At 42.7% G+C, this 24,294-nt stretch overlaps 1 protein-coding gene and 1 long non-coding RNA gene across 2 annotated transcripts; both read right to left on the minus strand.

The window, feature by feature from the left end:
- Window positions 1-6,742: 6,742 nt before the first annotated feature.
- LOC134093454 (uncharacterized) lies at window positions 6,743-8,892 on the minus strand. The gene is made up of 4 exons (XM_062546506.1): window positions 8,791-8,892; window positions 8,289-8,441; window positions 7,745-7,834; window positions 6,743-7,048 (listed from the first exon to the last, which is right to left on the minus strand). Exons 1-4 carry the CDS (start codon window positions 8,890-8,892, stop codon window positions 6,743-6,745), a joined length of 651 nt encoding a protein of 216 aa, XP_062402490.1.
- A 743-nt stretch (window positions 8,893-9,635) lies between these two features.
- Window positions 9,636-11,045, minus strand: LOC134094726 (uncharacterized). The gene is made up of 3 exons (XR_009940476.1): window positions 10,960-11,045; window positions 10,089-10,228; window positions 9,636-9,775 (listed from the first exon to the last, which is right to left on the minus strand). It is a non-coding gene; the product is annotated as an uncharacterized LOC134094726 (long non-coding RNA).
- Window positions 11,046-24,294: the final 13,249 nt, after the last annotated feature.

Below are 24,294 nucleotides of genomic sequence, written 5' to 3' on the forward strand. Positions count from 1 at the left end.
ACAAGGCAGCCATGAAAGAGGAGGCCGAGATAGGGACACATTGCAACAACAACTTAAAAGGAGAATATAACACAAATGAGGTTCAACTCAAGAGAGCATTTGATCGGCTGAGGAAATCTTGAGACTGAGCATATTTGTCTAGCTTGAAGTGGAGTTATCACTTGAATGAGCTTGCCACCCAGGTACAGTACCACACCATTCTTGTTACCACACAAAGACACACCTTATAAATGAAGAAAAAGACCACTGATTGGATCTGAACTATTTAGATAGCAAACAAATAAGGGTTCATTACATTAGTCGAAATTCACACAAATTCTGTAAACTCTGAAAAATCTGTATATATTTGCCTTAATTCATACAGGACAGTGAAGAGTGAGACAGGAAGTAAGTGGTAGAGAGAGATGGGGTGGAATCGGGAGATGGCCGCACTCGGACCCGTACGTGGCATGAGCACTGTAGCCTGTTGAGGCACAGTGACCCCCAAACTCTGATAAATATGATCAGAATAAGCTATGCACATACCCTGATGAAGATTTAGATTTAGCTAGAGAGATGTGGAACAGCAAGCATCAGTGGAAAGCAGATTGGTTTCAGCCCTGCGGAGCCTGGTACTTCAAAGTAGTCTTGTCACGTCTTTGTTCCCCAACTTTCACCATTTTGGCATCTGCTTGGGTTAGCCAAAGCAAATCTGTTTTTTTTTTTCTGCTGAAGCTCGGCTTTCCTCAAAGTCACCAAATCGAATCAAGACTAACAAAACACCATGCATCATTTCTGCTGCCTGTTTTGATCGCCTCATATGTCTTTGTGCTAGTGTGCCGAGGAAAAAAAATTCACATGCAGTCGAAGACCTCTCAGTATTACTTTTGAGACAGATACATCACCACTCCATCTGTCACGGGCACACAAGTGTGACTACACCAAGTTTGGAGCCTGAGACTCACACAAACCCTGGGAAATACAGCCAATCTCATTACTTTTTGAACACTCAAGTACCTGCCAATTTCATCTCATTCATTTCTTAGACATGAGATGGGTTTTCAAGTGGAATTAATATAGCTCCTTGGGGAACTATAGTTTTGTTTCTAAAGATCAGTACAAGTGATACGTTTTTCTAAAACTCTCTTTTAAAAAAAAGGGGAAAAAAGAAACACAATGGCACAAAAGAAGTTCTTCAAGTACACTTACTTCTCCCCTGTGGATTTTAGCTCCCTTAAGAGTATACCAGGAATGGATTTTAGAAGCTTGATTAAAGAAAAAAGAACTTTGAACTTCTTGATCATTTTCACTAAAAATGATGCATAGCCTTATGATATTTACTGTACTGTCTACTGTGTAATCTCATGCAGATGATCCAATCTGGTTGTTTTCTGCAGAAATCTAAAACAGATACTACAAGAAGGAGGAAGAGTAAGAACTCATATACAGTAGACTCATGTACAACTCAATAGACTGCATTGGCGATCAAATATGAAACACGATTTTCAATCAGACCAAAAGGCTGCACTGTTAGAGTGAATAGTAATTGAATAAGCAATCTGCAAAGAATCACAGGAGTTCTGTGAAAATGGGTCCAAACAAGACACCAAAAGTTGAGAGTGGTGGCACATGGAAACAAACACCCCAAATATCCAGCGGTTCAATTTTGAATAAATCCTTTAGAGTCATAAGCCTCCAGCGCAGCACTGTGGCATTTTGTATGAGTCAGACGTGGGTAAGTAAACACATTACCTCCCTGCTGTCTTCCTGCGCTGCGTTCTCAAGTCACTGTTTTTGATTCTCAAAAGGAACGTGCTCATTAAGCTGAGTAAACAGCTCCGCAGTTCAACCGACGAGGCGCCGGCCTCACAGAGAGGAAATCAGACGGTGAGGAGGCCATCTTTCTCTCTCTCTCTCTCTCTCTCTCTCTCTCTCTCTCTCTCTCTCTCTCTCTCTCTCTCTCTCTCTCTCTCGCTCCCTCTCTTTCTCTCTCTCTCTCTCTCTCATTCTTTCTCTCTCTCTCGCTCCCTCTCTCTCGCCGCTAAGAGACACCATAGCATGCCATCAGAGCAGCAAGAAAAAAGCTTTTTTTCGCAAGATGTTAGAATAAATCGCACACATCAATAATGCATGTCTCCAAACAAAAATAGAGCAAAACATGTAACCTCTTTAGGATCATTTGAATGGCAGCAATACAAGCCATCACACAGAGTGCATTCAGAACCCTAGCAGTCATGTTAAATCATAAGTGCTACGACCACGCTGCAATGGCTAATAGGCTCCGCAATATCTAACATCAGAGTACTTTAAGTCTCAAATGATTCTTTACACGTATACTCTGAACCTCTTGACCAGACCCCTAGCAAGCAAAACTCCTTTAAGATTGCGACCACAGCCAAAGTCCAAATGCCACATCCACTGTTAAGACAATGGCCTCCTTATGACACTGCACTATATAAACGGCGTGTGTTATGATTCTCATTTCAATCTAGTGCATTTCCATGGCCTGTATTCTCTAAAGATACAGTATTACGGTAGCGCTATATACCAACTCTAGGAAGGCTCATTATTTCTCTGTGACTAGAATGCATAACAAAGAAGCATGCCTCATTAAACACCGCTATTCTGGTTTTGAGGGATTTGGAGGACTGTCTTTTTTTGTTTTCGTTTTTTTTTGGTGAGGACAGTCTCTGTTGTCCTCACAAAACCTTTGCCCGGGAAGTGTTTATGTGTTGCAGAGTGCTTCCTCTCCTCTCTCTGCTGTCTCTCTCTCATCTCTCTCTCTCTGGCTGTCTCTCTCTGCTCTCTCTCTCTCTCTTTCTCTGTTCTCTCTCTCCCAGTCAGTCCTCATCCCCCGTCGGCCATATCAGCCCACAATGATATCACCAACCCCTCTCCCCCCCTCCCTTCCTTGCCAGGCCGTCTCCCTGCTGTAAAGCGAGTCGAGCAGGAACAGCTGTTTCCGCTGCAGGTGAATAGCAGCCACATGTAGATTAGGATATGCATCGGGGATCACAGGGAAACCTCAGCCATCTCTCACCGGGTCTAGTGGAAGAGACACTTCCATTCAAGTGCTGTGGCCTTTTTTAACAGGGAATTATTTGCAGTTGTGATATGCATGAGAGATGCACCACAGGCCATAGTAGCTTTCATAGAATATTTCACTAAGAGAACAGAGTGAACACGATTAAAAAAAAGATCGCAAACGTGCATTAATCCATCAGCCATTTTAGTATTTTGCTTTCATGAGCCTGGTTACTGGTTTAGGATGAAGTTATTCAGCATGACTATCATTAACAAAATGTGTTCGGCAGTTCAGTCATTAACAAGTTTGATTGGCAGCCTCCAGGGCTTGATCTGTAATGATAAACCTCAAAGAATGAGAGGTGTCAATCAAGTAAATTAAAGTGTGATCTCATACAGAAAGACTGATTAGTACAATCAAGAGTGCGTTGCATAAATCAAGACCAACTAAACCCTACAGTACATACACTCTTAAAACAAATGTGTTGAAATCAGCACAACTTGCATTGTTTTTAACACATACAGTGTATGTGTCCATTTGTTTTAAGAGTGTGACATTCTCTTTAAAAAAAAATCTAATTCCTGCTCTAGTTCTGCTCTAATGTGTCTTCTTCATGGCATGGACAGAGCTCTACCGGCATCAGCTCGGATTGATTTGCCCGCCACACTGATAACATCTGGCTCTTATGCCATCAGCGCTGATGGAGGTGGAAATGTCACACTTTCCTTTTCAAACTCACCAAATAGCTGTGTTTTTGTCCCCCCTGTAGATTGCACTGCTACTAGTAAAAACACCCCATCAAAACACACACACACACACACACACACACACAGCTTGTCCTGATGTTACCCTGAAAGATAAATAGAGTGCCTAACCAGCGGTTAAGACGGTTGTTGATTACACAGTGTGGACCTAGTTACCAACCAGAAAAGGTCTATAGGAGTATCATCCATCATGGAACCATCAGAGACAGGCCATCACAGCTCAGAGCCCTAGAAGGCAGCGCAGCACAGCACAGCACAGCACAACACCCAAAAAAGTCCCATCACATTTAACACTGTTGTTAAGCCACGACAGCAAGGAAACCTATATATCCCCCTTTTGTTTTTCCCACTTCAGTTCACGCTAAAAGGAGGAGGTATGTTAAGATGCTGAAGTACCTATTCACATGTGGCTGGTTTGGCAGAGCACTGGCACCTTGACGGAACAGACAGATCCCTGCTCGGCGCCTGGCGTCGCCTGGTCGCTCGGTGGCATCGGCGCCGGAGGGACGAGATCCAAGTTTGCTCCACCCCCCCCCCCCCCCAGCCCTGGCACTGTAGGCAGCAGGAGAGTTAAAAAAAAAAAAAATGCATTAGTGACAACTATGAGGTGTTGCTGTTAAAAATACCGCGTGTAAAAATAGCGGCGTGCCGGATGACAGCACAGGTTTCCTTCAGTCTGAGGGGCCGGGGTGCTGACGTGTGGATCCAGCGCTCCAGCGTCGTATGAACATGTCATGACCATCTCCCTTCCTCCTGTCAAAGTGTATTTTACGCACCACTACTTAATAACACTTCTATGAGACAGAAGACTGCGAAATAATGACAGCTGTGCTTTGGGTAGTTTTATGTGCTTTTCTTAAGTCACCTTTTTTCAGCGAGCCTTCAGAAATTATTTTGAGCATTTCTGCTAAAGTCTACGACTTTATTGCAAGTTATTCAATTACAGTCTGCCAAAATCACTAGACACACTTTGTCAGCACAAGATGGCTTTATTTTATTCATCGCCGCCTGAAATACTGATGGATGCCCCTGTGGAAGATTGGTAGAATGAAGTCTTTCCCAGTGTCCTGCCAGCACGTCTGCCAGTGCCAGAACCGCTACTGTATGTGGACAAATGCCCAAACATGCATTCAGAGGGTTTCCCAGTTCAACCCAACGGAGCAGGACTCATTTAAGATCCGAGCTCTCTAGAGCAAGATTGTGAAATGTATAAACTGTTTAATGTAAGTTGACTCATAGCGAGCCATAGGGACTGATTCCATCAACGGAGCTTGTGCCCACCAGTTGCCACATTTCAAGATGATTAGATCTTAGCTGAAGAGAAGAGGGCAGAGAATGCCATGCATGACACAACTTCGCCGTCGAATAAATGTGTGGGCACCAAATAGGGAGAAAAATAATAACTGTGTCATATTTCAAAATTGCAAGCAAGAGGCAAGATCAAGTGTTTTTTTTTTTTTTGCACCCAACTGATTAAATCAATTGGTACTTAAAGTGTGCAAAGCTCTTCATAACTCTCTCACTCACCAATTATGTGCACTGTAAAACCCAACTTGCTGTTTGAACTTAAATATTTATGTAACCATGCTGCGAAAGAATTTTATGTTAAGACAACAAAGACAATGGAGTTAACTCAAATAAATCTTGCTATTTGACTCAACTCAATTCTAGTTTGTATGACTTGATAGCTTTAGTTGATATAACTTGATACCTTTAGTTGATTTAACTTCAGCACTTGATACCTTTAGTTGATCTAACTTGATTACTTTAGTTGACATAACTTCACCACTTAATATACTTAGTTGACATAACTTGATACCTTTAGTTGATTTAACTTCAGCACTTGGTAGCTTTAGTTGAGATAACTTAGCCTTAAGTTACTTAAGCTTTTGGATGATTTCACTGCAATGCTAGTGAGTTACATACACCAACTACTTAACTGTAATGTAATTCTCACCCCACACATCTAATACAATTTAACAATTAATACTGCCCAATATGTTTCTTGTTTTATTGAAGATATAGCTTCATACACCAAACAACACTGAGATCCAACTCGAGCTTCTTTAATAGAAACACATGAGTAAATACAATTACTTTTTGGAACAAATACTTATTTTCTATCAGTTACACACCCCATGAAGGCTTGAATTCATGAAGATTGTTTTTGTATCACCGAGCCAATCATTTGATTCAAGAGAGAAGACTCACATTTTTGTCTCAATTAGGAATGCAACAAAAATAAAAATAAATGAATTGAAGGCTTCATTAGGTGTGTAATTGATAGAAAAGAAGGCTGAGCTACTCCTTTAAAACAGTACCAACACATGATATCATCAAAATGGAACATTTGTACCATCTCACTATGGGCAGATACTCATACTACCATAATACTTCATGTGTTATCTGTTATTTAATGCATCCTATATAGGCAATCACCAATACTAAAATGTATCTTACATTGTAAGTAATAGAAATTTAAGGCAACATTTTCCATTTTGGTGACCTCTTAAACAAATGTTTTGGCATTAAACAATGTGCAGCCAGTTACAAATAGAGCAATTAACCAAAGAATAAAAAAAAGTGCATCAAAAAAGTGCATCACAAACAACAAGATTGATCACATACACACTGTGGATAAAACCCCAGTGCATGTTACCTTCCCCAAAATAAATCCATACTGTGCGTTTTACTGTCCTTCAAAATGAATACACACGAGTGTGTTACCGTGTCCCCAAAATAAACACAGTGTGTGTTACTGTGTCCCCCAAATAAATACACACCGTGTGTGTTGCTGTGTTACTCTGTCCCCCAAAGAAATCCATACCGTGTGTGTTACGCTGTCCCCCAAATTAACACACACTGTGTGTTACTGTGTTACTCTGTCCCCCAAATAACAAAACAACAAAAACAACAAGAGAGTCCATTTCACATTTTGATCACATTTGGCCAAAGCTTAAACTCTGCTTTAAGCTTACATGGTTTTCCTCAAGAGTCTGTTTCTCAAGCCATGAACCAACGCAATGCAATGGCCTCCACCAATGTCCATGAGCACCTTCTGAATGACTTCAAATGTGTACCTTGTATCTTTGGGGTAGTCAATGTTCAGTGCGTAGAGCAGACCCATTAGAAGTGCCACAGCTGTTGGAAAATCACTGAGCGACGGAAGGATGATTTCTTCCTCGATGACCACAGCGAAACCAAAAGTATAATTCCCGTCTGCCACCACGAGGATGCCCACGGTCATTCCTCTCGTCATGTCCTCCTCAGCAACTGTGGCCTAAAAAATTGACAAACATGTGATAAAATAAACCTTCATTGATTCTGTTGTTGTGGCCAAAACGGCATTAAGCATGAGACACCAGTGGTTCCTAAACATTCTCCCCGGAACCCAAACTAGTGAAAATAGCGGACCTGCAAGCTCACAACACTTCACAATATTGATATTGAATATTAATAAATAAATAAATAAAAAAAGCGCAATGTGAGCTATTGAGTACTTAAAAACGTATTTCTAAAGGCAATTATTTAAAAAACAAAACAAACACCCAGTGTGAAATGAGCAGTGCTTTCATTAGCCCCCTTCAGATGGTCGAGCCAAAGCCAAGCTATTTGCCGATGCTAATTCCTTTCGCAACTTCAGGTGCGGGTGCTAACTGGTACTACTTGGGGCTATAGACCCCTAAATTCTGGCCCACCCAAAATGTTAGGCCACTTGGCTCGACGACCTGAAGCCGGCTACTGAGTTAATTTATGTGCCACAGAAGTTACAGTATGTGAAGCCTGGACAATGACATTGAGGCCATGATGGTATGGACATATACACATGTTAGAGCGGTTAGCGCTATAGGGCTATTTACTCCTGATTGGTCCCAACCCGCTGTTTAGGTCCTAAAATACAGGATATGTACATGTAAGGGTAAATCCATAAGAATGGGGAGGGATGATCTGCATTGACAGAAAATATAAAATATACCTGAACTTTCTTGTAAAAGTTGGACGCAACATCTTTGAGGTAGTGGGGGAGCCTCATCAGCACGATGGTCCTTCTCCATTGGTTGGAACACTAAAAACAATTGACAATACACAATCAATGGAACAGCTTCAATCAAATAGCATCAGAAGAGAGTATTTAACAGTACATAAAGTGTGTGTGTGTGTGTGTGTATGTGTGTAAGTGTTAAATACTGTAGCTCTATGTCCCTAATATACCAATTTCATCCAACCAGAGAGAGACACAGATACAGGATAAACAAGGATAAACAAGTGCAATTATAAATCATGAAACAAAGAAAGCTGCAGACAAAATTGGAAAACTATAAATTTGAAAGCGCTTTTTTTCTGGTTGGATGACACCATTGACCCGTGTGAAAATACATTTGCTGTTTATTAAAGAGTTGGAAAGACAGGAACTGGGAGAAGCCTGTTACTGAACCAACACCATGTAGTAATATTTACTATAATAACTTTTGTTTAAACAGAAAAACATAGTGTTTAAAATATCACACAAGCCTACTTACATCACTATCCAGTGTTGTCAACAGCTTCTTCAGCTCCACCACACCAGTCTTGGCTCTGTAGAGATCAATGAACCTCTGCAGATACTTGTCCAGGCCAGCAAAGAAACAGCCTTTCAGGTCAACAGTGGTGAGGCGAGCAAACTCGGCTTCAATCTAGTAGGCATAAAAGAAGCAAATAACAAGGGATTCAATAGCACTGATATTTATCATTTTATAGTGTCTTTATAGAGATATTAGCAATTGTTGCTTAAAGGGACACTTCACCGATTAGCATTAAACTTTGTATCTTTAGAAAACCAGTCATGTTTTTGAATGGTCATGCAATATTCCCTCAGTTTGCCTTGAGATGAGAGAAATACGGATTTCAATAAACCCATGAATAGGACTTCCTGCTTTCAATGATGTAAAATGATGATTTTTACATAAAATAATAATGATTTTACATAGCCTAATAAGCTATTCTGATCTTCCTCAACTCATTTGAGATAGGGAAGTACTTTACCTGACGTTCAGAGAACAGTGCTGGCCATCTATCTTTGATGACCGTCACAAGTGGCTGGTCCTCAACAATTTCCTTTCTTCGCAAAGAGAATGTGCTGGTCATCATCGCCTTAATTTTCGTCCAATCAACCTTCCTCTTCTTCATTTCTGTGAGCATTGCTGTCCTTTCTTCGTCAAGGGAATGATTCGTTTTTCCTTCCGGGATGTTTGGCATGAAGTTGACTTCTGATTTTCTAGCCTTCTTAAAAGTTCTTTTCCCAGATGTGCTGGATGACCGTGAGTTGATCTTGAGCTCTTGACATTCAGCCTCTTTTAGCTTGTGTCTGAAGTTACCCATTTTACATTTTAAACTAAACCTCCAACAGTACCATCCAGCAACAGACCCTGGTTCCCTCAGACACGGATGTTTTTTGATGAGGGCTTGCGCCACCATATCAATTTCCTCAGGTTCTACGTGGGGGGTAAAGGCATAAATCGCTTCTGCTAATTTTTCCAAAATGTCTGATTTCATACCTTTGGAAATATCAAGAAGGGTTCCATCCTTCTGGAAGGCTTCATTTCCCTGCCTTAACCTTAGCTCTGTATCAAACGCAAAGGCAGGAATCTGAAATGACAGAGGCAGCTGGCGACGACGACTTGGGGTGGACTCGACTCGACTGGGGCTCGACTCAGGGGATGTGATTAAGCTTGCAGTGTCCAAAGTTGAGTCTGTATGATAATGTTCTTCTGTAGGAAATTGGAGCTCTTCAAGAGGCTGACTGAACACTTTCAAAGTCACTTTATCTTTAGGGAGATCTGACATGTTACTCAAGTTGCAAAGCTCATTATTGAACGTTGGATCTTGAAATTGTACCCTCAAAACTCCTTCCAATCCAAGCTTGTTTTTGAGGATCAAGTGCAGGTCATCAACCGTGTCGGGCATGTTCTCAATGATGACCCTCCGAATGTCCTCTTCGGTTAGGATGACACGGAGCAACATGATGAATCTACAAAGAACAAAACAAATACACATTTTCTGATTAACAAAGCAAAGTCATGATCACATGTCATAGAACCCCAACCAAGTAAGACATTTAACCACATTAGGCCTATACCCCAATATTGGGAACATTCGTTGTAAATTACAGATCCACAAGCTCACTACTGAATGTGTGACACGTTGTAAGCAATTGCATCTGGTATTTTCAGGGAAAAGATTTAGTGCAGATGGGAAAAGGTAAGTAATCAACTGTAGGTTTTGCTGTAGGAGAGTGCAATACAAGGCATTGTGTTATCCTGCAAATAAGCCAAAAGAATTACCTCAGTGTAGCAGGAATGCGTTAGGAGAAATCAGGAGTCTGCCTTGAACCATGTAGGCTGACAGGGGGACGTAGTGGTTCAGTTCTGCAGGGTCGACCACAACCAGTTGGGAATCCTCAGCACTGCAAACTTCAAAACATCTGTAGTGGTCCAGATAACAAGCAGAGAAAGGTTGAAGAGCAAAGAATGCCTTGTTGTTTACAATCGCTACGTACAGGACACAGAAAAATAGCACTATTACCCACATGCTTTCTACTAGGAGGAGGCGACCAGTGTTGAGCATGAACTAGTTCATTTTTCTATTAACTTTGACCTGAACTTAAACATATTTTTAACTAAAGAACTTGAACTCACTCCCTGAGTTCCTTGGTGTCTAAACGAAACTGTTAATGAACTGAACATGAGCTAGTTCAAAACTGAATTGGTGAAATATGGACGTGAATTCGTTCATTTTCTTTTGACTCAAGTGTGAACTTGCTCAACGCTGCAGGCGAACCTATCGGTTGAGGGCCGAGCGTGTGAAGTAGCTGAAACGCTTGTGCCACATGGCGAATAAGAGCCCCGCTATCCCACTCTGAAGTACACCGAGCGTCATGTTTCAGGCCTAGCTAACCGTGTCCTAAAGAAAGCTAACCGCAAGCAAACTAAATAAACGGTCTCCTGCCCTGGGCTTAATGATTTCTCCTTTCAAAATCGTTCGACGAATAATGTCTAGAACAGCTAACTCGGTCTGCTACGCTGTTAGCTATACTGTGAATTTCAGCCTACGTTTTGCTGTTCCGTTTTCAACGAGCAACACGGACGACAGTTTCATCAAGTAAAAAACGTAAAACGTGTGAAGATTTACTTTCAAGTTAACATTTACACTCACCTTGCAAAAATACGATGATGGGTATCAGTCTCTGGTGGTGTTGTTCCACGAATTTCCATCCATTTCCTTCTGCACCGACCGAATGAACGCGCGCCAGTAAGACGCAATGATGACGCAATGATGACGCAAGACGCAAAACGTGCTACACGTGATGCCGCACAAATTGGCAGTAGTCCACTCAACTTATCAACTCAACTCAACATAACATGGCTTTTCATTGAGTGAACTTCCATGTAGTTGAGACGTTTTCAATTGATTATTTTAAGTTAAAACGACTTTTTGCACAAATCTGTGTTGTATTGAAAAGGAAAAGTTAGTTATGAAAACAAACAAGCAAATTGGGTTTTACAGTGTGTGAATGCTGAATGCGTCTGAAGCATTTCATGTGGAACTTAACATGCTCCCAGTGCCTTCTGAGTTCATTTTTTTATGTCCTTTAAAGGGTGGGGGATGGAGTAGAGGGACACAGAGCTAGCTCCGAGAATGACTCGCAGGAAGAGGAGGTGTCAGAGCTTTTAGGGACCTCTGAACTCTAGTGTGAACTTGTGAAGTTGTGAAAAGTGAGGATGGAGACCAAGCCTCTGGCATTTAATGGTCCTGCCAGCACGACTCAGATACAACCCCCCACCACCACCACCGCCACCCTTACTACCCCATTCTGCCACCCTCCCCCCCACCCTGAGAAGTGCCCTTCAGCTTGTCCTTGGCCATATTTAGCAGAGGAAGGGAATTTTATGGACTCAAGCATGCCTCCTCAATCTGTTCATTTGCTTATCACGAGAAATTGGGCAATAAGGTTTTATCTGCTCATTTCGTTGCACATTTAACTTGTCATGTACGATTACGGGGAAGGTTTGTCAGCAGGAACTTAGCCCTGTTGAGGGACAGGTAGCTCATTCCACCACCTTAACTCGTATACGTACTCGTATACGCACCCGTATACGCACCACCTTAACTCGTATAATATACGTTGCAGAAGGGAAAATTGAGTTGACGTCAGAGATGATGCAGTCACTGTGCAACCTGTCATTTACTTTCACTGTTGTTATGGTGGCCGCTAGGACATCTCAAAACCCTCTTGCACCAACACTGCATCATTATACTGGTGATGCCATGACTCCACTATCACTTCCCAACAAAAACGGCCTTCTGTTATAAATGTGTTATTACATGGCTCTTCACAATGCTAGTAGAATGCTGCATTGCCTGTCATGGGATTTGTTCTATGGTAAAATTAATTCATGCAATTACCGCTTCAAACATACAGTATCATTTCTGCTGTCAATGGCAACGTGTTCTGTGCTTCTAATTTAAGTCTTTCATATCACTCCGTTGGCACGTCGGGGTCAAGTTCGCCCTCTCAGGACTTATTTCCTCGATTATGACTGGCATTCTATACATTATCCCTCGCTTATAATAACAACAATAGAATATAGCACATATGGTACTTCTGCAAGCAGATGTTGTCACACCCTGTGATGCTGAGCCACACAGCAGGGCAGCAAGTGTCGGTTCCTGTGTGGACATATTCAGTGTAGTCTGGTGTTCCTGAGAAGAAGTCAGATTGTGCTGGTCTCCGTTATACCTGGACATTCATGCATGCTCTATAGCATAGAATAAATGTACGTACAGTATATTGTAGCCATAGTCATTTTTACTGTACATTGCCAGTACTTTCCACAGAGTGTCAAATAGCTTACCATCTTATAAACTTACAACTACAGTTTTTGAGAGGAACAAAGTTATCAAACGGCTACATAACTGGTCTGCTGATGCACAGTAATCATAATGAAAATACGACATAGAGTCAGTCAAACTTCAAAACCTAACCACACATTTCAGCCCACAAGCCTGAAATTGCAATTGTGATCAGCGAGGCCAGATGACACTTTGCAAAAGTTGCCTCCTTAACCCTTAGATGCATAAGTGGGGTCAAAAATGACCCCAGAGGTTGTTTTCTTGCAGTATCTTCTTCATTTTATTTTTTTTTCATTTAACCTTCTATGTATTCCTCAAATAGGTTGTCTTTGACATGAGGCCATTTGGATTTGTGTCTAACTGTTATATTTTTAAAGTAATTTAATGTTTTGTATCAGTACCACCGATCCGCATAGGTGGGGTCAAAAATGACCCCAAGCATTTTCTATGGAATTTCAAAAGTTAACCCAAGGATCTTTTGATTTTTATCAACTGTGGCAGTCAGGTATACATTTACTGTTGATTATCACATCTCATGTCAGCAGTTTCACCATCCTGAAGGCTATTTTTACACAACAACATAAATCTAAGTATCATCATATAATGTGGCGGCCAAGCGTTCATAGCGATGTCGCTTTTTGATCCTTCGATGTCCGCTCTTCCTATAATTGTGAAGCAGAATTCACCAAGCGATATTTACAGAGGGATTTGTTGATGTAGCGTTCTTGGCCTGATTTGTATGACTCTTTATGCCTAAAAATAGGGCAAAAATCCATTTTTTTAAGCCAATTGGCAGTACCTTCTGATTTACTGGATAACAAAAGAAGATATTCATAATCACCTCTGTAAATGTTTTTTTATTTGATATATTAACACTACAAAAAAAATATTTTCAACCTGGCTTTTTCCAATGGTCAGATTCTTTGCATCAAAACATATATGCAAATTAGCGCATATTTAATTAGACACGACCTAATTAGCATATTTAAACATAAATACAGAAAACTTGCAATACGTTTTTTTCTCCTATTTATGTGAGTATTCAACTGGTAAAGTTTCATGAAGATATCTCTAAGTTAAAAAATGTACCCTATTCACCTATGTTGAGATAATTTTAGGATGTTTACCTTTTTTTGCCTATCTAAAAGCTGTTTTGTAATAAAATGTTAATTAAAGTGATGCATCAATATGTCCAACATGAAATAAAAACATTTTAGACAAATATATAATAAAAATCATCATCTTTAACCAAAATGAGAGACATTATTTGAGATTACAGCAAAAAACGCATGCATTCTAATTGGGGTCATTTTTGACCCCACTCATGGAAGAGTGTAGGTATTGGTAGCCTATGCATCTAAGGGTTAAATCCTGGCCCGTGTCCAGAGATGAAGTGGTCCTCTTGTCCTGCTGAGTGTGCACTGCACTCACTTGAGCATGAAAACCAGTTGATGCACTAATCTAATGCAGACAGCGGTCCACTTACCGCCCACTAACAATGGCGGCGCAAACTCCAAAAGAACTTTACGTGCTTTCCACACGTACACATTTTCCCTTCCCTTCTCCGACAGGTCCGGTCAGTTCTAATCGGACATCCTGCTGGTGCCTTGCCTCCTGCCAAATCACTGTCAGAGGAGTTTATTCTTCCGCAACAACACATCACCTGTGTTGTGTCAGGTAGTCCAGCACTGGACTTGATCCTACAGCCTTTGGCATGGGGGGACTAGTGTAGTCAGAGACACTAAGGGCCCCGGCTGGTAGCTTCAGCGCTACATTGTATCTTTTATGGCATCAGGGCCATGGAGGTTAGACCACACAGATCTGTTATCCAGTCCACACACACACACACACACACACACACACACACACACACACACACACACACACACACACACACACACACACACACACACACACACACATCCTATGTGCATAAAGAGGTCTGGGACATTCCTCTTCCTGTAGTCATTACTCTAAGATGTGGTGGTAAGTTTTATTGATTTAGTCCCTTAGGCCCTCACCGTAAAATGCAGGGTTGCTATTTTACAGTAACACAGCTCTGCCCCCCATCACATATGCCCTCAGAGAGGAAATCTAAAGCTTTACTGCAAATCCAATGTTTAACATTCAAAAGGAATGTACAGTATAGACACACATCTTTTTATTTTTGTAAAATGAATGGTCCATCTGTAAAGTGCTTTTTTTCATGGATATATTGTGGTAGTATAATAGACATAGTAGATTGTAATAGTGTAGTGTGTGTGTGTGTGTGTATATGTGTGCAAGTGCGTGTACTTTATATGCTGGTGTGTATGTGCTTATGTTTGTTTGTGTGTGTGTGTGAGAGAGAGTGTGTGTGTGTGTGTGTGTGTGTGTGTGTGTGTGTGTGCGTGTATGTGCGTGTGTGTTTGTATTCCAGTGTGCACTGAAGTGTATCTGCTTTGCATATGAGGCTGTTTGTGGGGGAAATGAGAACAGTGTGGAGGCTCAGATGAGGATACTTTAGAGCTACTCCACTGATATGCATTAGCTCACTGAGAGGGAAAAAAGAGCACAGGCTGCTGGCAAAATGACACTTGATCTCTGGATGTTCATTGCACATAAAATCAATACCAAGTAAAAACAATTTTGCTTGAAATGGGGAGAAAGGAGGTCATATAAACAAAGCGCTATTTAAACATGCATTTAGTAATGAGAGGAGTCAGGAAATAGGAACATACAGTGTGTGTGTGTGTGTGTGTGTGTGTGTGTGTGTGTGTGTGTGTGTGTGTGTGTGTGTGTGTGTGTGTGTGTGTGTGTGTGAGTGTGTGTGAAACAGAAAGCCTCCAGCCATACAACTGCATCTGTTGCACAGAGCTAGCATGGGGAATAACATCTCTTAAACAGCATCTGACCAAACAGCTACAACTCTTCAGTGTCTCTCCAAAAGCCTAGCCTGACAAAACACCAAAATATACTCTTTAAGTAAACGTGTAACAAAGTAGGACGCTAAAAAACCATACCACATCTTTAATGGCTTGCTTTGACAATCCTTAAAATAGGCGAGTATCACCACCTTCTTCATCAATGCGGCAATAATGTGGCCATGGGTCACATACAGAGGAATTGCTGACCACAGGGGTCAGAGTATAAAATCCTAATGTTCACTGGGAGCCGGTGCCTTAGTCCTGTAATCACTGACAATCCGAGAGCAAAGCATAATCATAATGGCAGAGAGAGAGAGGGGGAGAGCCGCAATCATTGCCCCCGCAGTAGCCCTGCGTGTGACCACCAAATGACCCAATCAGACCAAAATCAAAGGGCTTCATGTTCCAAGGGAACTAGCTGACCATCGGCAGAGAGGACGGCCTTGGTGCTTTGGGAGAGGGGTCTCAGAGTGGTCTCATTGTGAGTGTGGGGGATGGGGGATGAGGGTGGGCGTGATTTGAGCATGAATTGATGGACTGATAAAAAATACACTCAGAGAAGCAGATAGAAAAGTATATTTCTGTGAAATGTTATGTCTCTCTATGCAACAGCATCAAGGTAATAATGATGTACAGTATGCTGCTAGTGTACAGAGATGTAGTCTTTTCCTATGCCCAAGAGACATCCCAGAAACAAATGTTTCATTTAATGAATATTTTTTATTTTCGTTTTTTTATATGAATTTTTGGTCTAGTATCCTGAACATGTTCCTAGACTGAGACCCCAAACCTTTCCGCAGTACGTGGGGATACCATGGCCAGTCAACAAACTCCCTTGCATGAGTATTTCATGACGCTTATGCTTGACTTTTCATGTTGACCTTTCGCAATTTTAGAGGCCGCATGAATCACATTGACTGTCAGCCTGGATCTCTTTTACAAGATTTCTAAACGGGTCGGAATGGAAGCGCACACACGCAGTGACCACATCTCTGGGCAGCAGGGCCATGAGTAAATGAATGGGATTCTGCCTGGGGGTCAGTAGCAGACACTAGATGATGTCACACAATGCCACGCGGTCCACTCCATTCTGTTCGTCTGTTCTTGTCTGTTCTAGAACGGAAGAGAGAGAGAGACACATTGCGCTCTCATGGAGATTGCTGCACTCAAGACTTGACCTGCATGACCATATCTGAAACCCTGACTAGTATCGAGACCAAACATGATTTAGTCACAGCAAAAAAAAGCAGTCTGAATGAGTCACTTGTCCTCAGATGAGACAGAAACAGAATGGAAAATCCATGTCCTCGATTCTCACTTGTGACATCTACGGCTCGGACAGCGAGACCCTCGACATTGCACCTTGACTGCAGTCCAAAGTACCCTTCCATGCAATATAAATGAGCACACAAAAATGGCCAAATGGTAGCTGGGAACACAGCACTGCCTGGCTTTTTTTTCCGGACAAGCACACTTGTTCAAATGCAGGTTTATAAACCATTCTGAACTTAAATAACCTTCCTGGTTCAATTCTCTGCAACAAAGCAGTTGATAACAGAGCGCTTGTACTCGCGTGCTGGAGAGGGAGGGGAGAGATAGAGAGGAGCAGATAATAGACAGGACTCGAGTGTTGGGGGGGGGGGGGGGGGGGGATCGTCCCAGGCTTGGGTTTTAGTGGAAATGTAAGACATGCAACCACTGCACGTCTCGGGCAATAAGTCCAGTTTGTTCTGAAACTGATACGAGTGGACATCCTGTTTCTGGCGCCGTTGTGTCTCCTCAGCCTTTCGTGATCTTTTAACTTTTCCGATTTTTCCTTGATTTCATCAAAGTGTCCATCTATCTAGAAACCTGTGTCAGTAGCAAACGGTATTGGCTCTCCCAGTCTCTGCAGCCAACCGCACTGGAAAGAAGCTCTCATCTCCATGGAGACACAGGACACTTTCTCAAGCCGCGAGTTTTGGTGAACTCAATCGACCATGAGCTCAAAGCCATTTAGCTATATATTCCAGGGGCTTGGGCCCCAAATATTCGTCTCTCTGCTCCTAAGCTCTCTCTTGGTGGTTTACATTAATCCATTTAGGGTTAACTCTATGGCTCACGTTGCCTTTGCACAGCTCCTCTGGTGCAGCAGACCTGCAGCTCAAACGGCAGCTTTAAAGACTAGATATGACCTCCACAGGAGCATCACGCTCCTCGCTCTGAATTCACCCCTTTAACCCAGTGGCTTTCTTACGCTTTTATCCTCACATGTCCTCTGAACATATCTGTAAAAACCTTTCAGCATGTATGTGTTTGTGTCAGTGTGTGTGTGTGTGTGTGTGTGTGTGTGTGTGTGTGTGTGTGTGTGTGTGTGTGTGTGTGTGTGAGAGAGAGAGAGAGTGAGAGAGTATGTCTGACTCCTTGCCACTCTATGCTAGATGTTAGTGAGAATACCTCTGGCTGTCTTTCCCATGTCATTTCCATGGCGATTTTAGTTTACTTACTTCTGCAGCCTCTGGAGAATGGATGGGGGAAAAAAATGCATTATAGTGTTCACCTTGCAGCAACTCCACTGTGCTCAGTTCTAACACTGACTGACCCCAACGGAGCTCTCACTCCCCTGTGGTATTACCTTTGGAGGCTTGTCATTATTCCCCCCTTTAAAACAATCACCCACAACAGCCTTCCCTTTCTGTCTCTCTGCATTTTCTTTTGAGAGACACTTGCGAATACCCCCCCCCAACCCACACTCTCCCCCCACCCCCCACCCCCCCCCCCCCACACTCTCCCCCCAGTCAAGGGCAAGGAAGCTCACGGACAGGTCACCATCTTGGCTGGCAAAGGCTTTTGACAAGGTGTCACAGCAAGTCAATTGTGGTGCCTCTCTCTCTCTCTCTCTCTCTCTCTCTCTCTCTCTCTCTCTCTCTCTCTCTCTCTTTTTTTTTGCCCGTCCCTATTCTTCCTTTGGATTGATGGAATGGGGGAAAGATAAATAAAGCATGAAATGAATCATGAAAAAAGGCTGTGCCCTGCGTCCAGTGCCCTGCCCGGGCTGCCAACCGTGCGGGGGCCGAACGCCCACGTCCCTCCCCGAGGTTGAGTGATGTGAGTGTGTGTCTGTCTGTGGTGCGGAGGAAGGGAAAAAAAAGAGAGAGAGAGATCCCCGCAACTATCCTATCGCGTTAAAATCACCCACCATGCGCCATGCCTCGTTGCCCTGCAAAGGAGTTGCTGATCTGTGATGGACTGAGAAATGGCATTAGACTGCCTAAGTCCCTTGAGATCCATACATCATCTTCTCCACTGCTCCCTATATGCCTGTTTTTAAATGTTACAGTATTCCAGAATTCCACCCTTCTCCATGGCACATAATGGCAGTGCTTTATTTATGCTTCTTGGTAGAAGAGAGGATTTTCAAACCCCTACCACGGCTATATTTGTCACATAGACGTGAGATGTCAGGTGAACTGTTTTCCTTTGAGCACTCGAGCAGTAGCAGCATAGCACGTGTGACAATCTCTGTTACGCCAAGCGACGAATGCCTCTGACCGCGGCCTGTAACGTGTCTGCGATGTCGTGCCGAGGAACGAGCGAGTGAGCGAGCGAGTGAGCGAGCGCCCCGGCCCCTGCTGCTCGTGTAACAGGGACAGACCAGACCGCAGGCACGGCCCCATATCGCATCGCTATACGCTGTTTCACCCTCCCGGCACACACACACACACACACACACACACACACACACACACACACACACACACACACACACACACACACACACACACACACACACACACACACACACACACACACACACACACACACACACACACACACACACACACACACACACACACACACACCCTCCCCCACCCACAAGCCTGAGCGCACAGAGAAGAGACGCTTCTTATACTTCGACAGAGGAACATCATTCCCTCACCTAGTTGACATGCAAATCTTGTCCAGAGTGATATTTTGCATTGCGGTGAAGAGTCCCGCGGTTATTTACCATTTGGTGGGGAAATAGCTGGGGCCAGTTGTCTAGAAAGCAGAAAAGGATTGTCCTTACCATTTCTGATTTGTTTAAGCACCTGCTATGATTCATAATACTTTAAAATACTGATAAATACTTTATTCAAACAAAATATTTCCAAACTTAAACAAGAACAGTCACTAAAGAGTTTTTTTTGTACCTTAAAATTTTTTTTACAAAATCATGTCAGTGGTTCATCAACTCGCAACTGTGTGAACGGCATGTGCTCCACAGTCCTCTATCGGCCATAACTGCACTATGTACGTACGTCTACCAGATCGGGTAACGGATCTGTAGTTCAAAGGAATGAGAGATAAGAAAATGTAATTTGCTAGCCTGGCAAGCGCCTACCACTTCTCAAATGAGACGTGGTCTGGCAACCAGACATTCGTTTTCTCGTATTTGAAAAAATGCCCAGATCCATTGGGCGCCACGGATGTCTATCAAATGTGTCTGTGCATAGCTCATCATGGTCTTGCTTGCTCCCCTGTTCTGTGATTGGCCACCAACATCAGGCGAAAATGTGGGTGTTAGTTTCCAGACTGCCTTAGCCGCGTGAAAGAAATCACCGCGCAAGGCAGGATGGGACCCCGACTAGTGATTTGCTTCGATGTCCCAATACATCATACTTTCATAAAATCATGCAACATACTGTACCTTCTCATGTGGAAAAATAGCGTGTGTGTGTGTGACAGAGAAAAAGTGCTTTAGTGTTGCTTTAATTGGTCATTGAAAAAGAGGGCCAGTCTTTGTGCTGCTGTAACTTGATCATGATGCAGGAGCACTGAGATAGTGTATGGTGACCCTCTGCCTTATATGACATTTTAGATAGATAGATAGATAGATAGATAGATAGATATGTAGATAGATAGATAGATACTGTAGATAGATAGATAGATATGTAGATAGATAGATAGATAGAACTACTGTATGTTAGTGGACACACGCACACACACACATGCACACGCGCACAGAGATGGACCCAACAATACCCTTTTCCTATACTGTGGTTAGATATATACTACTTTACGAGTCAATTATTGTTCAAGCAGCCGGACTTATTGGCTTCAATTAAAAAGCAAGCTGCTCCCATTTCATCATGTTACACCAAATATCCAGTGTGACAGCCCAGCAACCCTTTTGTCAGAAGGTGTTGAAACGCTCAACTTTGGGAGGTGTGGGTGTGCGCTGAGTGACTGTCTCCCCCTCTGCATATGGATGAGGCCTGCCTTGAAACACACTGTTTGTGTGGGATGGATCAGCCGAATGACAATGAGCTGAAAAGACCAACGGGATGAACGCGAGTCACAGACAGCTTTGGCAACAGTAATCCAATGCAGAGAATTAGCTCGAGTGAGGAGAGGAGCGGAGAGGAGAGGAGAGGAGAGGAGAGGAGAGGGGTGCATGAGTATTTGAGTGTGCATTGCTGTGACATGAGGGCTGCAATCCTGTGTTGTGCTGGTCTCCTACGCCACTCCAGCAGGATGGATTCAGCTCCTGCTGGTTAATCCAGCTAGCTTAGGTGTACCGCACAATAAACGTGACTTTGCATTGTCTTTGGTAGGCACAGTGCGTGAACTCTTCAGCTCGCTCGTTCGCCCCGGCCATTCGAGAGTGGATCATTAACTTTAGGGAGGGATAGAACGTGATTCATGACATCGTAAACTCCCCCCATTGGCTCAGGCATGTCCAGAGATCCTGTGTGCTCCCATTGGTCCAGAGCAGAAACGCTTTTAGGGACTTGGATTGGTCACGATACCTCATTTGGTGATAATATCCATGGAAACTGTTTCCAGATGCCTAGAATACACAAACTACTGGGCAGTGATGCCTAAATGAAGGCCTTCAATTGTTGTTGCATAGTTTCTTTATCCAATATGTTCCTCTTTCTCATCACAGTCTTTCCTGCTAGTCTTCATCCAGTTCCATGTACTTTAATGAAGTGGCAAACAGTTGATGTGATGGAGTGCCAATCTGTCCACTTAACATTTCACTGTCATTTTCCAGCATGTAACAGTTAAGATATGCTACAGTAAACATAAAGACACCGTGTAAAACTCAAATAACATTGTCCAACTATGCTAGACCTTCTACATGACTAACATCAATTAGCAATGTAACTTCAAACCAATATCAAGTAAGATCAAGGCATACAGGTCTTTGTGCCTGCTAGAGTTGTGCATCTCTCTCTTTCTCTCTCTCTCTCTCTCTCTCTCTCTCTCTCTCTCTCTCTCTCTCTCTATCTCTCTCTCTCTGTCTCTCTGGCTCTCCCCTCTCTTTTTCTCTCTCATTGGAGACGACGTGGTGAAATAAAATATCATGCGCTGCCATTTTGGGGACAAGCTAATTCAGTGGAGTGACACAGTGGATGGTCAACATGACTGGTGAAGTGTGTTTCATTAAAATTTCATTCGGCCGTCGCCTGTTGACAGAGCAATTCCAGCATATTACTCTCCCAGCTCTGAGAGGGCGAGAAAGGGATCTCCCGGTGCTTGACACAGGACAGTAATGTCACTGCCAGACACTGAAATAGTTTTGCATCCTCTCACCCCTCTAAGTCAAGAGTGGACCTCCTGCACTCATCATACACACGGACACTTGGATAAGCATGTGCACACTTAACGATTATACTATTCAAGCTGGAAATAAAACCAGCTCCCAATCTTCTCCCAATCATGCCAAATGTGAACTTTCTGTCTTCTCAAAGAATATATGTATATATGTACAGTATATATTTTTTTTTGCTTTTTTTTCTTACGAGCAGTGCTATTCAGAAGATGACGAGGAACCCAGTGATGGCACTTGAGAGGGCAAATGAGACTAGGGCGTGTAAATGCAAAAGCTCTGTCCGCTGATTAATTTATGCTGCTTCAGTTGAAGACAAGGGACAAAAATAACAATGACATTCTACTAGAGCCACTTGCCAGGTTTGTGTTGATACTTACGATGACGCTGGTTATTTGTTGGACCACTTCATTCAGAGGGTGTTGTAATAAGATTCACATAATAAGCCAAATTTCATTTGCACTTTCAGGCCACTCAGATAGGTGTGTGTGTGTGTGTGTGTGTGTGTGTGTGCTAGCATTACCTCAATATGTTCAATATATTCCAAGCAAAATCCCTGATTATACCTTGCTAATCCATACAAGGTTAATCCAGATAAAAGGCCATTCTTCTTGATACAGTATGTGGATAGGTTATGCATAGCGGGTCTAACTCTTCATGGATAAGTTAAGTGTAAAGGGTCTACATTTCATCTGACTAGAAAAGGATTCAAATGAGCAGTCTGGTGATACGGCTCCATGGAATCAAGTGGTAATGAGATAAAGAACAAAAATGAACAATGTAAAGAGCTTGCAAATAATATAACGTGATGGAGGATGCTACCGTAAATAACCTAAATTCTATCAATTACAGCCAAGACAGTCTGCTGATTTGGTGCTTTCCGAGGCCGCAAATGAATTAGAGATGATGTTGTCTAATGGAGCAAGCGCCTCCCTCTCTCAGTTCTGTACATTAAGGTCTGCATAATGCAATTATGGCACTGCTGGTGCTCTCTCTGGCATTCTAGACGATGCTGTGCAACATGTCAACAAAAGAAGTGCGCTTTAAAACTCTTTGCCTTTTCTCCCATGATGAATGCTTTCGCGAGAGAAGAGAATAACATCGTGTCTCCCTGGTTTAAAATGGCATCATTCAGATCGGCGAAGTATAAGGCCCTTATTATCCCTCCTGGAAACTGCCGCAAAGGCCCAATTTCTCAGCGTCTGACATCAGAGGTGTCTGAAAAGCTGACAATGTGTTCTTACATGTCAGGGAGATCAAACATGCAGTGACACATTACTGAGAAATATACGTAGCGTGCGGTATATATATATATATAAATACATACACTTTCAGTTTGCATTTACAGGGACAGTGCACAACAATAAACAGTCTGGAAATGTGTCAGTTTAACTTCTTCCTTACCTCCATCTGTAAAACCTTTGGTGGATCATCACACTTGAAGGTATTCTAAGCGATGCCACACAGTCTCTAAGCTAAAATATATATATTTTTTGTCACGTATAGCAAACATCACCTCTCCATCCGCTAGCTGCCTGTGCCCTGAATACGAATACACTGTATCAAAATCATGGTCTCTGTGGAAAGCCCAGGCTCCAAGAACCGCAACAAAACAACCAAAAAAATATACCAAACTGTTCCGTGAAATCATCAACGAAATGCACGTTTAGGAGAGTTTCAACGGCGCGGGAGGGAGTATTGACCTAGCTCTCTGTTTTGTTTGAGCATCAACAGAAGTGACGTTACCCAGCATTGCTGAGCGCACCTTTAATGTTGATAATGCAGGAAAACAGGAACAGGGAGAGGATGAAAACAAAAGATGCTTTGAGCTGTCACCGGTAACGAAAATGCCTTGGATCTTGGAGAGAATGAATTCTGGTGCATTCATTTGGATTCATTCATTCATTCATATGGATTCATTTTTGATGTGTAACAGTATGATACTTTTACTATGAGTGTTTGAATGCTAATCTCAAGGGATATCATTACTTCACACTCACAGACAGACTGACTGCTACAGCCATTGTACGCTTGTGTACATGTTCTGCCTCTCTGCCACACTGTTTTGGTCCTGCCTCCTCCTTGATTGGCGGTTGCCAATCGAATGCACCCGTTCCTGGTTGTGCTTACTAGGAACTGTGCACTTTTAACAGT

This window comes from Sardina pilchardus, chromosome 10 (assembly GCF_963854185.1).
Source record: "Sardina pilchardus chromosome 10, fSarPil1.1, whole genome shotgun sequence".
In the NCBI taxonomy this organism is placed as follows: domain Eukaryota; kingdom Metazoa; phylum Chordata; class Actinopteri; order Clupeiformes; family Clupeidae; genus Sardina; species Sardina pilchardus.

What these genes read in the sequence shown, in the direction of transcription:
- LOC134093454 (XM_062546506.1), bottom strand. Translation starts at nt 8,892, where the DNA reads ATGACCAGCACATTCTCTTTGCGAAGAAAGGAAATTGTTGAGGACCAG. An exon ending in CACTGTTCTCTGAACGTCAG is followed by an intron (nt 8,442 to 8,790) that starts GTAAAGTACTTC and finishes TATGCCTACTAG; the next exon opens with ATTGAAGCCGAGTTTGCTCG. An exon ending in TGACAACACTGGATAGTGAT is followed by an intron (nt 7,835 to 8,288) that starts GTAAGTAGGCTT and finishes AATTGTTTTTAG; the next exon opens with TGTTCCAACCAATGGAGAAG.